The sequence below is a fragment of the Microcaecilia unicolor genome, chromosome 10, assembly GCF_901765095.1.
Source record: "Microcaecilia unicolor chromosome 10, aMicUni1.1, whole genome shotgun sequence".
Taxonomy (NCBI): domain Eukaryota; kingdom Metazoa; phylum Chordata; class Amphibia; order Gymnophiona; family Siphonopidae; genus Microcaecilia; species Microcaecilia unicolor.
The window spans coordinates 145,266,694-145,280,960 of record NC_044040.1 but is presented as its reverse complement, the minus strand read 5'-3'; the positions used below and the strand labels follow the sequence as shown (position 1 = coordinate 145,280,960).

The window sequence follows — 14,267 nt, the reverse complement described above, 5'->3', positions numbered from 1 at the left end:
CCCCTCCGAGAAAAACTGCACTGGCTCCCAATCAAAGAAAGGATCATCTTCAAAATCTGCACCCTTACCCACAAAATTATCTACGGCATAGTCCCAGCATACATGGCAGACCTCATAGATCTACCAGCCAGAAACAGAATCGGATTATCACGATCATATCTAAACCTACATTACCCAAATTGCAAAGGACTTAAATACAAAACAACTTACGCATCCTGCTTCTCCTACATAAGCGCACAACTATGGAATGGACTCCCAAAAGCTGTGAAAACAATCCATGAACATTTAAACTTCAGAAAATCACTAAAAACCAACCTCTTCAAAAAGGGTTACCCCACCGATCCACCGTAAATCACCATACCCAACAACACTGCATCACCAATGATCGTATGAGACAATAAACAATTTACATTCCCTTCGACCCTCATGGTGCCTGACACACACCTACCTCATCAGACCACAATATAACCTTGTATCTGTTATCAACCGACTTGGCGATCGCCATTACAGTACTATGTAAGCCACATTGAGCATGCAAATAGGTGGGAAAATGTGGGATAGAAATGCAACAAATAAATAAATACTAACCCTATCTCCAAAATTATTTGATGTCCCTTTACACTAGTTCATCGCTTCAAATATCTCAGTATCATTCTTAACCAAGAATTATGCTTTAACCAGCAAGCTTCTGCTCTATTTAAAGGTTGCTTTCTTTCCCTTTGGTAATTTAGAATAGTACGTTCCTACTTGGATAGCACTTCCCACATGACTCTTCTCTAAGCTCTTCTCATATTAAGCTTAGATTACTGTAACACAATCTATTCTGGTCTCCTTCAATATCTTACACGTCGTTTCCAAACAGTTTAGTATACTACTGTTCAGACCCTCTCTTGTGCTAACAGAGCTGACTGTGTCATCCCCATTCTTATTCAGAATCATCAACTTTCCATTGTGTTCTCTATCCAGCTTAAAATACTAACCCTTACTTTAAGCCCTGCATACAGATACCCCTGCCTATTTTTCTTCATTAATTGCCCCCTACGTGCCATCTAGAGTCCTACATTCTCTTTTATTTATTTATTTTTTTTAACGTCAATTTATATACCGTATCTTATTGCTACTGCAAAACAGAACGGTTTACAATTTATAAAAAGAAGCAATACAATAAGTACAAATTGGACAAACATTAGAACTCCAATCATTACAGGAAAGCACAGCAAACCCACAAACTAGCTACATAAGATGAAAACAGTATAACTCATGATTAGTATACAGGAGAACACCGCAAATACAAAATTAAATACATAATTAAATACATGATATAATCTACACAGACAAATAATACAGTTTTGATTTAATATATATTACAGATGCCCTTTTATAACCTTTCTTCCATTATTCTAAATTCTGTTCTACATACTCGATAAAGTAGAAGGTTTTCAAAAGTTTCCGAAAATGAGTAGGATTTCTCAAGTCTGATCTCTTTTGGAAGGCCATTCCAAAGAGCGGGAGACAAATAGAAAAAAGCCGAATTCCGTGTAGATTCCCATCTAGCCCTAGCGAGAGGAGGAATCACTAACCTGTTGTCTGTCAGGGATCTAAGGGTTCGTGTGGCAGTGTAAGGAATAGTTAGATTTGACAGATAGTCAGGATTTAGTGTGTAAAAAGCCTTATGGGTCAAAACTAAGGCTTTAAACTTAACTCTTGCTTCAACCGGAAGCCAATGCAGTTGATGTAGTAAAGGTGTTACTCTGTCATCCCTCCGGGCCCTACAAATCATACATGCTGCAGTATTCTGTATTCTTTGTAGTCGCTTCAAGCTAGCTTGAGTGATCCCTGAATATATGATATTACAGTAGTCTAAGCGTGAGGTAATATAAGCTGTCAATGTTTTAAGGGAATCCTTACTAATTGAATTCCTAACTGACCGAAGTCTCCTAAGATGGAAAAAAGATTTTTTCACTACGTCAGATATTTGTTCCTCGAAAGTCAGAGCAGAATCGATTATAACCCCAAGGTATCTAAAAGATTTAACTGTAGGGATGTTCTTGCCAAATAGCATAGGTACCACTGCTGGACATGTGCCCTGTCCTACTATCCAAGATGTTATAGTCTTATCTGGATTTAATACTAATTGATATGTTGTGAGCCAATCTGCCACTTTATCCAGACAAATTTGTAGTGGTGTAAGATCCATATTAGATGGTTTCACATAATGAATAAGAAGAAAATCGTCCGCATAAGAATAAAAACTAATACCCATTGTTTGAATGAGAAGTGCCAAGGGACTGACATATAAACAGTAATGGGGACAGGACCGATCCCTGTGGAACCCCACATGGTAGATTATATACTGTAGAGGACGATTGCTGCTGAACTACTTTAAATGAACGTTCGGTAAGAAAAGATATAAACCATTTCATAATTGTCCCTGAAAGACCAATCTCACCTAATCTATCAAGAAGTAGTTTATGATTAATTAATCAAAGCTGCAGATAGATCAAGTGAAACAACCAAGGCAATATAGCCATGCTCTAGTTTTGCATGAATCTCACTTAACATCGAAGTCAGGATAGTCTCTGTGCTATGGCCTTTCCTAAAGCCCGATTGTCTAGGATGTAGCAAATTTTGGAATCCACATAAGTTTGCAATTGTCTAAACACTATTGTCTCTATTACTTTGGATAGGAACGGAAGATTAGAAACTGGTCTATAATTGTTCGGTGTTATAGGATCTAATGAGGGCTTCTTCAGAATAGGCTTTACTAGCGCCTCTTTTAGAGTAGCAGGGACTACCCCTTCAGAAAGACTCCGTACGATGATTAAATACATAAACTGTTGGATTTCTAGCGTGTGGTTTTTCAACCATGCTGATGGTATGGGATCCAAGGAACTGTAAGTGGGTGAAAGACCTGCAACTAAAGTGTGCAGTGATTCCACAGATGGGAATTCAAAGTCTTGCCAGGGTACAGTTAGTTGTGAATTTGAGGAGTTGTCAATATGACTGATCCCTGATACACTTGAGCTCTTAGATTCTCAATTTTAGTGCTGAAAAACTTTGCCAGAGTTTCGGAATCAAGAGCAGGAGATTCTCTATTTTCACTAGTCGTAGTTGTCAAGCGTTTCATAATATGGAATAACTTTTCTGTGAACTAGCAGCTTCCTTTATTTCTTTGGAGAAGTAGGTAGTTTTAGCAGCTTTTAGTTGTGTTAAATAATATTTTTGGCACTGCTTACATTTCTGTTTAAATTCTATAGTTCTATGCTTCCGCCATTGGCGTTCAGCTCTACGTATCTGTTGTTTACATAGTTTTAATCCTGGATGGTACCATGGTTGAAACCGTTTTGTACCTTAGTATTATTCTTTCTGGTGCATATCCTCAAAAAGCTACAGATAGAACTTGATTCCATGTTCCAATTTGATCCTCTATAGGAAGTGTATCAAATTCAGTGGGAAACTTATCCGCTAGAGAAGGTAAAGATGACGTGTCAATTTTTTGTAGACTCCTTGTTTTAATATAGGTAGAATTGGTATTATATAACAACTGTGGTACAGATAAATAAAATTGAAGAAGGTAGTGATCAGACCATGATACCGGAGAGTTAATACAATTTTGAACATCTAATTTCATCCAGTTTATGTGTTATTTCAAATCTAGTGTATGTCCAGCAGTATGGTTGATCCATTCACATGTTGTATAAGATTAATATCCCGTAAAAAATTTAAAAATTTTACTGAACGTGGATTAGATTGATCATCTATATGCACATTAAAATCACCTAGTATTATAAGATTTGAAAACCTAATCGTGGCATCTGCAAGGGATTGATATATGTGGTCCCACCCCACTGCTGTAGTGGAAGGAGCACAGTAGTACAGTAGTACATGAAAAGTGTAACTAGCTGTATAAAATTTTAGCAGTAGAAGTTCAGGGTGTGAAAGTCTATGGTCATTGATTTCCTGAACCTTAAAATCAGACTTAAATATTATAGCCAGTCCACCACCCTTTCTCCCTGTACGTGACGAATAGCTAACTGAATACCCTGGTGGTAGACATTGAAAAAGATAAGATTCTTCCCCTGATAAAAGCCATGTCTCAGTAATAGCAAATAAATCAAGCTGATGCAATTTACAGAGATCTAAAATATAGGAGAACTTACTCTTGAGAGATCTACAATTAATTAAAGCAGTAGACAGCGAAGAAAAAGGAGGGGTGATATCGGGGACTCTGTTATTAGATAGTGCAACAGATGTTAGATAGCGTGGGCTATTAGATCTACTAGAATAGGCAAGTCTCTGATTAGTACGCCAACTCCAATGTACTGGAATATATGCTAAATCCTGAATAACTTTAGATGTTATCAGAGAAGGTGAGTTGGTATTCCAGAGAATCAACAAAATAAAAATAGGGAACATCATTAGTTCATTAGGAACCAAGGCCTTGGCCTCTACATAACTTAACTTTCCTAATTTAATTCCTAAAGCTCAAAAAGAATGAATATTATTCCAAAAAAAAAAGAAACAGCGAATGAGCTGCACCAAAGGGCCAAAAAAACAGCTATATATCCCAGCGTTGCACACCCCAAGGAGCACACCTAAGGAGCGCACCTGCTCCTCAGGTGCGCTCCTCCGGCGCGCACCCGACGAGCGCGCCGCAGCTCTTCAGTTTAAATAGAAAAGTACAACTTGCTTTTTTGATTGGAGGCGGAGTTTCGCGGGTCACGTGACCCCGCCCAGAGATCGTCAGCAGGATAGCCCCAAGTAGGAAGGTAAAATCTAAACACATAAAATAATAAAAAACAAAATAAAAACACTCTTCTGAATTGACAGCAGCTTAAACAGCTCTCAATGCAGTCCAATATCCTCAATAATCAGTTCTCATTAATGACTGCACCAGAAATCAAGCATTTTCCTGTATTACTCCTTTTTTATAGAATTCTCTCCCAGCTAACTCTCCTATCCTAAATTCAGATCTTCTCTGAAAACTCTTATTCCAGACGGTCTTCAGCACACAAGCAGGAAGCCCCAAGGGTCCACAATCACTTTTCTCGTCGTCGCTTCCTGCTTTTGATATATAGATATAGATGGTTACTCTAGGCCAGCTACTTGAAATCTAGTTCCTTACTTGCTTCCGTCTTCCTGATCATCCACTTTCCTTATCAAATAGCATTCCTTTCTGTTTCTTTTAACTTGCAAACTGCTGATATTGCCCAAGGAACAGTAGTATATTAAACTTAATAAACCATAAACTTGTCTACCACAGCCTGCTTATTATTTTTGGTTATCGCAGAATTTTGTGGCTTTTTATGGTGTTTCTCTCACTTTACTTTTATTCTTTATTAAAACACTAGTAAAAGAGGCCCGTTTCTGAGCAAATGAAACGGGCGGTAGCAAGGTTTTCGTCGCCAACACACCCCCCCCCCCGCGCCAACCCGCCAACCCCTTCGTTGTTCTGCCATTGCTCCGCCCCCGTCATGACGTTTGACGCAAGGGTGGGGCCCGGAGCGATTCCCCCCCCCCCCCACCTCCCTCCCTGCCAACCCCTTCGTTGTTCTGCCATAGCTCCACCCTCGAGGGCGGGGCTCGGAGCGATTTTGGTGGCTTCACCACCACGAACCTTCAAACCTTTTTGAAGGAAGTCAGGGCTTGGCTTCACTGACGTCAGTGTCCTTAGAACGTTGAGGGTAAGTTTTATTATAGTAGATGTAAGCTGTTGTGAAGATTATTTCAATAAAATCTGAAACTTGGGTAAAATTTTCCCATAGAGGCTCATTTTCAAATCACAGACATACAAAGTTACTTAGCCTCTTCCGCCATGGTATAAAGCTCTATTTTTTTCCAGTTCCTATACAAACACAGTAAGGTAAAGCTAAATACTCAAACAATGAAAGAAGTCACAATGGCTGTGTACGTCTAGTAGCACTATAGAAATGTTTAGTAGTAATAGACACAAGAAAAATTGAAACAGTAGTCTTGGGCATCTGCAGAGGTAGAATACAAAGAATTCTATAAATTTCAAATCCTTTGGATCCTAAAAATCCTGTTAGCTTTCAGAAAGATTCATTTTAACTACAAGTTTTTAAAAATATAAGATCATTGAGAAGGAAGTGACATCATTGGACTTGATGGCAGCCTAGTTATCGTCCTGCAAACTCCAGAATAAATCGCCCCATATTTGCTTCCATCGTCTCAAGAGTGACAGAATTCGAGAAAAAACTTACAGCACTTTGAAAAAAAAATCCCAAAATTGTCCTGGCAAGGAGAAGGCCAAACCCACTAACAGGACCTCAATGAAAACACCGTGCCGCCATGCAGGGTCGGGCTCCAACATCATTTGACTCAGACTCTGCACTTTTGTCAGTGGATTCAGTGCGAAAAGATGAGATCGACGCGGGGGATAATAGTCTATGAGTAGTTTGGTTCAGGCTGTATGAATGTGAAGTGAATGCAGGGGAAGTTTGGTTGTCTAGGATTTGGAGACTCACACCCTCAGTGGTCCATCTCTTGGATCTCTGACAAGGTAAAATTATGTATCATACCTGATAATTTTCTTTCCATTAATCATAGCTGATCAATCCATAGACTGGTGGGTTGTGTCCATCTACCAGCAGGTGGAGATAGAGAGCAAACTTTTGCCTCCCTATATGTGGTCATGTGCTGCCGGAAACTCCTCAGTATGTCGATATCAAAGCTCCATCCGCAGGACTCAGCACTTAGAGAATTACACCCACAAAGGGACACTCTGCCCAGCTCACCACCGCCGAAACGGGGGAGGGGAATCCGTCCAGCTCATCCCCGCGGAGCGGGGGAGGGACACCACCCCGCCGATGCGGGGGGATCTGGCTTATCCTGCAACCGCAACCGCGGGAGGAGCTGACTGACCCTAACACCGCCGAAGCGGGAGGGGTACAAAGCTGCCCTACAACCGCACGAAGCGGGAGGGAGTCCCGGCAGAATTTAAGTCTCAATCCAGCCCCGTAAAACGGAGGGGAGAGGAATGCAGCAGCTCACTGTAACACAAACTCGTCTCAACTCTTGAAGAATCCAAGTGAAAAAACTTGAACACGAAGTCCTCCTGAAGTAACTGAAGACTAAACTTGAACCTAAAATTCAACCAGAATATAACAGTACAGATATCTGGGAGGGGCTATGGATTGATCAGCTATGATTAATGGAAAGAAAATTATCAGGTATGATACATAATTTTACCTTCCATATCATCATGCTGATCAATCCATAGACTGGTGGGATGTACCGAAGCAGTACTCACCCAGGGCGGGACATTGAAATCCCTGACCTCAACACTGAAGCTCCAAACCGGGCCTCCGCCCGAGCAGCCACAGTCAAGCGGTAATGCTTGGAGAATGTATGGGCCAATGCCCAAGTTGCCGCCTTGCATATCTCTGCCAAGGAGACGGACCCGGCCTCTGCCATCGAGGCCGCCTGAGCTCTAGTGGAGTGAGCCTTCAGCTGGATAGGCAGCACCTTCCCCGCAGCCACATAAGCCGCTGCAATGGCTTCCTTGACCCATCTTGCCACTGTAGGCTTAGCAGCCTGCAGACCCTTACGAGGACCTGCAAACAGGACAAACAGATGATCCGATTTCCGGAAATCATTGGTCACTTCCAAGTATCTGATGATAACTCGTCTCACATCCAGATATTTGAGAGCAGAGAATTCCTCTGGGTAGTCCTCCCTACGAAAGGAAGGGAGACAGAGCTGCTGATTCACATGGAAGCGAGAAACAATCTTGGGCAGGAAGGAAGGCACTGTGCGAATAGTCACTCCTGCCTCAGTGAACTGCAGAAAAGGCTCTCGACATGAGAGTGCCTGGAGCTCGGAAACTCTTCTGGCTGAAGTGATAGCCACCAAAAAGACTGCTTTCAACGTCAGGTCTTTCAGAGAAGCCCTCGACAAGGGTTCAAAAGGCGGCTTCTGCAAGGCTCTTAGTACCAGGTTGAGATTCCACACAGGCACCACTGAGTGCAGAGGAGGGCGCAGGTGATTAACTCCCTTGAGAAAGCGCACCACATCTGGCTGCGAAGCCAGGGAAGCACCCTTCAGGCGGCCCCTGAAGCAAGCCAGAGCCGCTACCTGGACTTTAAGGAAACTGAGCGACAGGCCTTTCTCCAGACCTTCTTGCAGGAACGCCAACACTGAAGAAATTGGAGCAGTGAAGGGAGAAAGTGAGCCCGCTTCACACCACGCTGCAACGGTACGCCAAACCCTGGCGTAAGCCGTAGAAGTAGAGCGCTTCCTCGCTCTCAGCATAGTGGCGATGACCTTATCTGAGAAGCCCTTCTTTCTCAGACGCTGCCGCTCAATAGCCAGGCCGTAAGACCAAAGGGGGAGGGATCCTCCATCACCACGGGACCCTGATGTAACAGGCCCTGCTCCACTGGCAGCCGCAGAGGATCGTCGACTGAGAGCCTGATCAAGTCCGCATACCAGGGACGTCTGGGCCAATCCGGACCCACCAGGATTATCCAGCCTGGATGCTTTACCACCCGGTCTAGCACCCTGCCCAACATGGGCCAGGGCGGGAACACATAGAGAAGCTCTTGTGTCGGCCACTGTTGGAGAAGAGCATCTACTCCCAGGGATCGAGGGTCCCGTCCTCTGCTGAAAAAGCGCGGCACGTGGCAATTGGCCGATGACGCCATCAGATCTAGGCTCGGCTGGCCCCAGCGCTTCGTGATGTCCAAGAACGCCTGAGCAGATAGCTGCCACTCTCCGGGCTCCAAGGTATGGCGACTGAGAAAGTCCGCCTTGACATTCATGACTCCGGCAATGTGGGCCGCTGACAGCTGTTCCAGGTTCGCTTCCGCCCACTGGCATAAATTCATGGCCTCCTTGGCTAGAGGGGCGCTCTTGGTACCTCCCTGGCGGTTGACATAGGCCACAGCCGTGGCATTGTCCGACAGGACCCGTACAGGCTTCAACGCCAGTACCGGGATGAACTCCAAAAGCGCCAATCGAATGGCTCTGAGTTCCAGGAGGTTGATAGACCACTTTGCCTCTGCAGGAGACCAGAGCCCCTGCGCTGTCCTTCCCAAGCAGTGGGCTCCCCAGCCCGACAAAGAGGCGTCCGTCGTGACGACAATCCACTCCGGGGTCACCAGAGGCATTCCTGCAGACAACTTGCCTGTCTGCGTCCACCAGCTCAGCGCCTTGCGCACTGCTGGGTCCAAGGGAAGGCGCACAGCATAATCCTCCGACATCGGAGTCCAGCGCTGCAGCAGAGAGTGTTGTAGTGGTCTCATATGAGCCCTGGCCCAGGGCACTACTTCCATCGTGGCCGTCATAGAGCCCAACAGCTGCACATAGTCCCAAGCCCGAAGAGGAGAGGCTACTAGGAACTGGTCCACCTGAGCCTGAAGCTTGACAATCCGATTGTCTGGCAGGAACACTCTGCCCACTTGGGTGTCGAATCCAACTCCCAGATACTCCAGGGACTGAGTTGGGCGCAGCTGGCTTTTCTCCCAGTTGATGATCCACCCCAGGGAGCTCAAAAGAGCAACCACCCGGTTCACAGCTTTGCCGCACTCTGCATAAGAGGGGGCTCGGATCAACCAGTCGTCCAGATAAGGATGGACTTGTACTCCCTCCTTCCTCAGGAAGGCCGCGATGACCACCATTACTTTGGAGAAGGTCCGCGGAGCAGTAGCCAACCCGAACGGGAGGGCTCTGAACTGGAAGTGTCGGCCCAGGACTGCAAAACGCAGAAAGCGTTGATGAGGAAGCCAGATGGGAATATGCAAGTATGCTTCCTTGATGTCCAAGGATGCCAGGTACTCCCCTGCCTTCACTGCCGCTATAACAGAGCGGAGAGTCTCCATGCGAAAGTGCCGAACTTTCAAGGCCCAACTGACCCCTTTGAGGTCGAGGATAGGCCGTACAGAACCTCCTTTCTTTGGTACCACAAAGTAAATGGAGTAACGCCCCTTGCCAAGCTGATTTTCTGGCACCGGAACGACCGCACCCAGGCGGATCAGGTTGTCCAAGGTCTGCTGCACTGCCACAGCTTTGACCGGAGACTTGCAGGGAGAGAGTACAAACCCGTCTTTTAAGGGTCGGCAGAACTCTAGCTTGTAGCCGTCTCTGATGACTTCCAGCACCTAAGCGTCTGAAGTTATTGTGGTCCACTCGCCCAGAAACGAGGACAGCCGTCCTCCAATCTGCACTGGGGCGTGGACCAAGGCCCCGTCATTGGGTACGAGACCCTGGGGGAGGACCGGAGGGAGCACCTCCGGGACGGCGGTCTCTACGAAAGGAATGCTGCTTGGTGGAGAAGTTCCTCTTGAAGGAAGAGGGGGCAGAGGAGCCCGACCTGCCCGGGCGGTACCGACGGGCTTCCTGAAACCGTCCTCTGGAGGTACCGGGGCGAGTACTAGCCCGAGCCCCGACCTCTGGTAACTTCTTGCCCTTAGACGTGCCGAGATCGGTCACGATTTTGTCCAGCTCGACCCCAAAGAGCAGCTTGCCTTTAAAAGGCAATCTAGCCAGGCAGGATTTAGAGGCGTGGTCAGCAGACCAATGCTTCAGCCAAAGCCACCGCCGCGCAGAGATTGTCTGAGCCATGCCTTTAGCTGAGGCCCTCAAGACATCATACAGCAAGTCTGCCAAATAGGCTAAGCCCGATTCCAGGGCCGGCCAATCAGCCCTCAAGGAATGATCCGAGGGGGAAGCCCGCTGCACCATAGTCAGGCACGCCCTGGCCACATAGGAGCCGCAAACTGAGGCCTGCAAACTTAAAGCAGCCGCCTCAAAGGACGACCTTAAGGCCACCTCCAATCTTCTGTCTTGGGCGTCCTTTAGGGCCGTGCCACCTTCCACCGGCAATGCCGTTTTCTTAGTCACCGCAGTGATTAAAGAATCCACGGTAGGCCACAGATAGGCCTCACGTTCACTTTCAGGCAAAGGATAGAGGCGGGACATAGCCCTAGCCACTTTAAGGCTCGCTTCCGGGACATCCCATTGAGCCGAAATTAAGGTGTGCATGGCATCATGCACGTGGAAGGTTCTAGGCGGGCGCTTCGTCCCCAGCATAATGGCAGAGCCAACAGGGGCTGAGAGAGAGACGTCCTCCGGAGAGGAAATCTTCAAAATGCCCATGGCCTGCACTAACAGGTTGGGCAAATCCTCTGAGCTAAAGAGCCGCGCTGCAGAGGGGTCATCCGCTCCATCCGAGCGGGGATCCGTCTCCTCCAAGGAATCCGCAAAGGACCGTTGGGAGAACTCAGATACGCTGCCCTCATCTACATCGGAGGAGACAAAGTCCTCCAAGGCCTGGGAATGAACCCGAGGGCGTTTACCTCCAGGAGCCTCAACCTCTTTACCAGACGAGGGAGCAGGGGCAGCGTTTTGCATAAGGAAGGCCTGATGCAGCAGCAAAACAAACTTGGGGGAGAAACCCCCCAGACTGTGCACTTCCGCAGCCTGGGCTACAGCCCTAGACGCACCCTCAACCGGCACTCGCAAGAGCGGGGGAGAGACATGCTGCGCATCCAAGATGGCGTCCGGCGCGACACTCCGCGAAGGAGCCGCGCGGGAAGAACGGCGCTTAACTTTAGTGCCGTCGCCCAAATTAAGGGCGTTCATGGCATTAATGTCTCCCACCTCAAGGGCGGCCCAAGAAGAAGCCGTCCGAGCCGCGTGGCCTGCCAAGATGGCGGAGGCGAGCAGCGGGGGATGGGCGTTTATGGCGGGAAAAACCGCCACACCGGAGGAAGGACCGAGACACTCATCGGTCACGAAACTGTCACCCAACAAGGGCGAATCAGACTTTAAGACCCCCGCATCCCCTCTAGAAGCGCCCAAGCGATCCGGGGAGCGACTCTTTGCGCCCTCGCCCTCCGACGCCATAGGCCACGTGGAGATCGATCGGGGAACCCCCTGCCCGCTATAAAAAGGTAAAAATTACCTGCTTTCCGCTCCGAGCTGTAACGACCTGGTGTCCCAGTGAGTAGCTGCAATAAACGTTTAAATAAACGTCGAAATAAACGCCTTTAAGGACGTTCAAAATTTTTTTTTTTTTTTTTTACGGAGCGAGCGGGAGGGGGGAGAAAAGGAGAGACCTGGCGCCACCAGGTTTGCACTTGCTCAAGAAGAGCCCTCAACCCCAGGCACTCAACAAAACCTAAAAATTAGGCTTGGAGGCCTAGCCAGAGCTGCTGCTGTGTGTGACCACCACCTGCTGAGATAGAGAACATACTGAGGAGTTTCCGGCAGCACATGACCACATATAGGGAGGCAAAAGTTTGCTCTCTATCTCCACCTGCTGGTAGATGGACACAACCCACCAGTCTATGGATTGATCAGCATGATGATATGGAATATGAGATTATGGAGATGGTGGTGGACGTGTTGTTGGGTTGGGTACAGATGTGGGGGAGGGTAGTCATCTGCTTGTTGGGGAGGGAGGACTAGGGGGTTTACACTGTTATTCTTGCTATTGTTCTTCTCATGCTCTCATTTTCTGTTTAGTATATGCATTTACTATGTTATTACCTGAGTCTTGATGACTGATTTAAAGCTTATAAGCGACATTCCCTCTTTCATGAGTTGTTGCAGAGGCAACCACATAAGGTATTCTTACAAGAAACTCACTTTTTGAAGAAACATGAGAGTTTGTTGCTTCACTCCAGATACCCTACTGTATATATTGTGCATCAGACGTGCATGGGGTTAAGATGCATTGGGGTGGCGGTTTTGTTTCATATTAATGTTCAGGTACAACTTTTACATGTTAAACGCGATCCTGGTGGTCATTATATTTTCTTGCATGTGCTATTACAGCTTCACCTGCAGGTGTGGCTTGCTCATCCAGTGCCCTTTGATTCAATGGATTACCAGAGTGTGGTATATTTGTGAAATGGAACGTTTAACTGCACTAAAGAAAAATACTTTGCACAAGTGGGACTCCATTTTTGCAGGCTGTGTGTAAGATGGTGGGGAGTTCATGTTTATTCATATGCTTATTTCTGTCATTTAGGAGGTGAGATGAGAAGATAATGGATTTTCTGTGGGGGGGGGGGGGGGAGATGGGGGTTTCCATTCTTATACATAATAAAATTGTGTTAAAATACAGAAGCCTGTTTACTTTCACTGGGAAATCCAGGTAGGGGGTTATTCTGTGTTATTGATGCTGGAATGTTGTTCCTTCTTGTACTTGGATTGTCAATAAAGTGCTTCTACAAATTTAAAAAAAAATTTTTTAAGGGTTTAGAAAGCATAAAAAAATACAGCTATTGAGCCTAAGACAACCACATTACCCTTTTCATTTGAACTACTACTTTGGCAAATAAGCACAAGAGTAAAAATCCAAACAGTTCTGTATAGCATTGTTAACTAAAATAAGTGAACACATGAATTAAAATTTTCTTTTTTAATTTCTTCTACCTACCAAAGTGACAACTGTGGTCACATGGATACAAGCCTGCATGCAGGAGTGCAATAGGATGAATGTATAAAGAAGGGGGAATAAATTATATATAAACTATTACTATATAACATGGGGAAACAAAATTTGTCTAGTGGCAAAAAAAAAAAAACCAAACGGTAACAAAGAGTTAAGATATACTTCCTAACCTCCCCCCGTTTCTTGTGCAGCTCCGTCAGCTCCTCTTGGTGTTTAATCCTTATCTGGCTCATTTCTTGCAATAAAGCCTCATTCCGCATTCCTTCATGTCCTGGACTAATTCAAAATAGAACAGAGATGGGGAATAAAGAGTTACCAAATAAAGACTTCTGGTGATAAATAACCTTTGCATATTACTACTAAGGCAGGCAGAGACAAACATATCCCCCTCCACTCTTTACAAGCTGCCTTATTATACAAAGGGAAAAAAAAAAAGTTTCACCTAAGGCAGGGGTTCTCAACCCAGTCCTTGGGACACACCCAGCCAGTCAGGTTATCCACAATGAATATATGAAATAGATTTGCATACAATGGAGGCAGTGCATGTACATGACTTGGAGTGTCCCAAGGACTGGGTTGAGAACACCTGGCCTAAGGTCTTTATGTTGCTGCCACAATTAAATTCATCTCATCCCTTTCAAACATTTTTTTTTAAATAAAAGAGGCAGACTATCTACTGCATCTATGGACAGTATAATATCTTTTGTCATTCCTTTAGCACAGGGGTTCTCAATCCAGTCCTCAGGACATACCCAACCAGACAAGTTTTCAGGATGTTTACAATGAATAAGCATGAGATAGATTTGCATACAATGGAGATAGTACATGCAAATTTCTCTCATGTATA

General features: G+C 45.8%; 1 protein-coding gene across 1 annotated transcript in view; it reads right to left on the bottom strand.

Annotated features, from left to right (window-relative positions):
- Positions 1–14,267, bottom strand: part of ATG16L1 (autophagy related 16 like 1) — a 303,900-nt gene that overhangs the window by 247,706 nt on the left and 41,927 nt on the right. Inside the window, 1 exon segment of the mRNA XM_030217204.1 lies at positions 13,591–13,696. Coding sequence (XP_030073064.1) covers positions 13,591–13,696 — 106 coding nt within the window.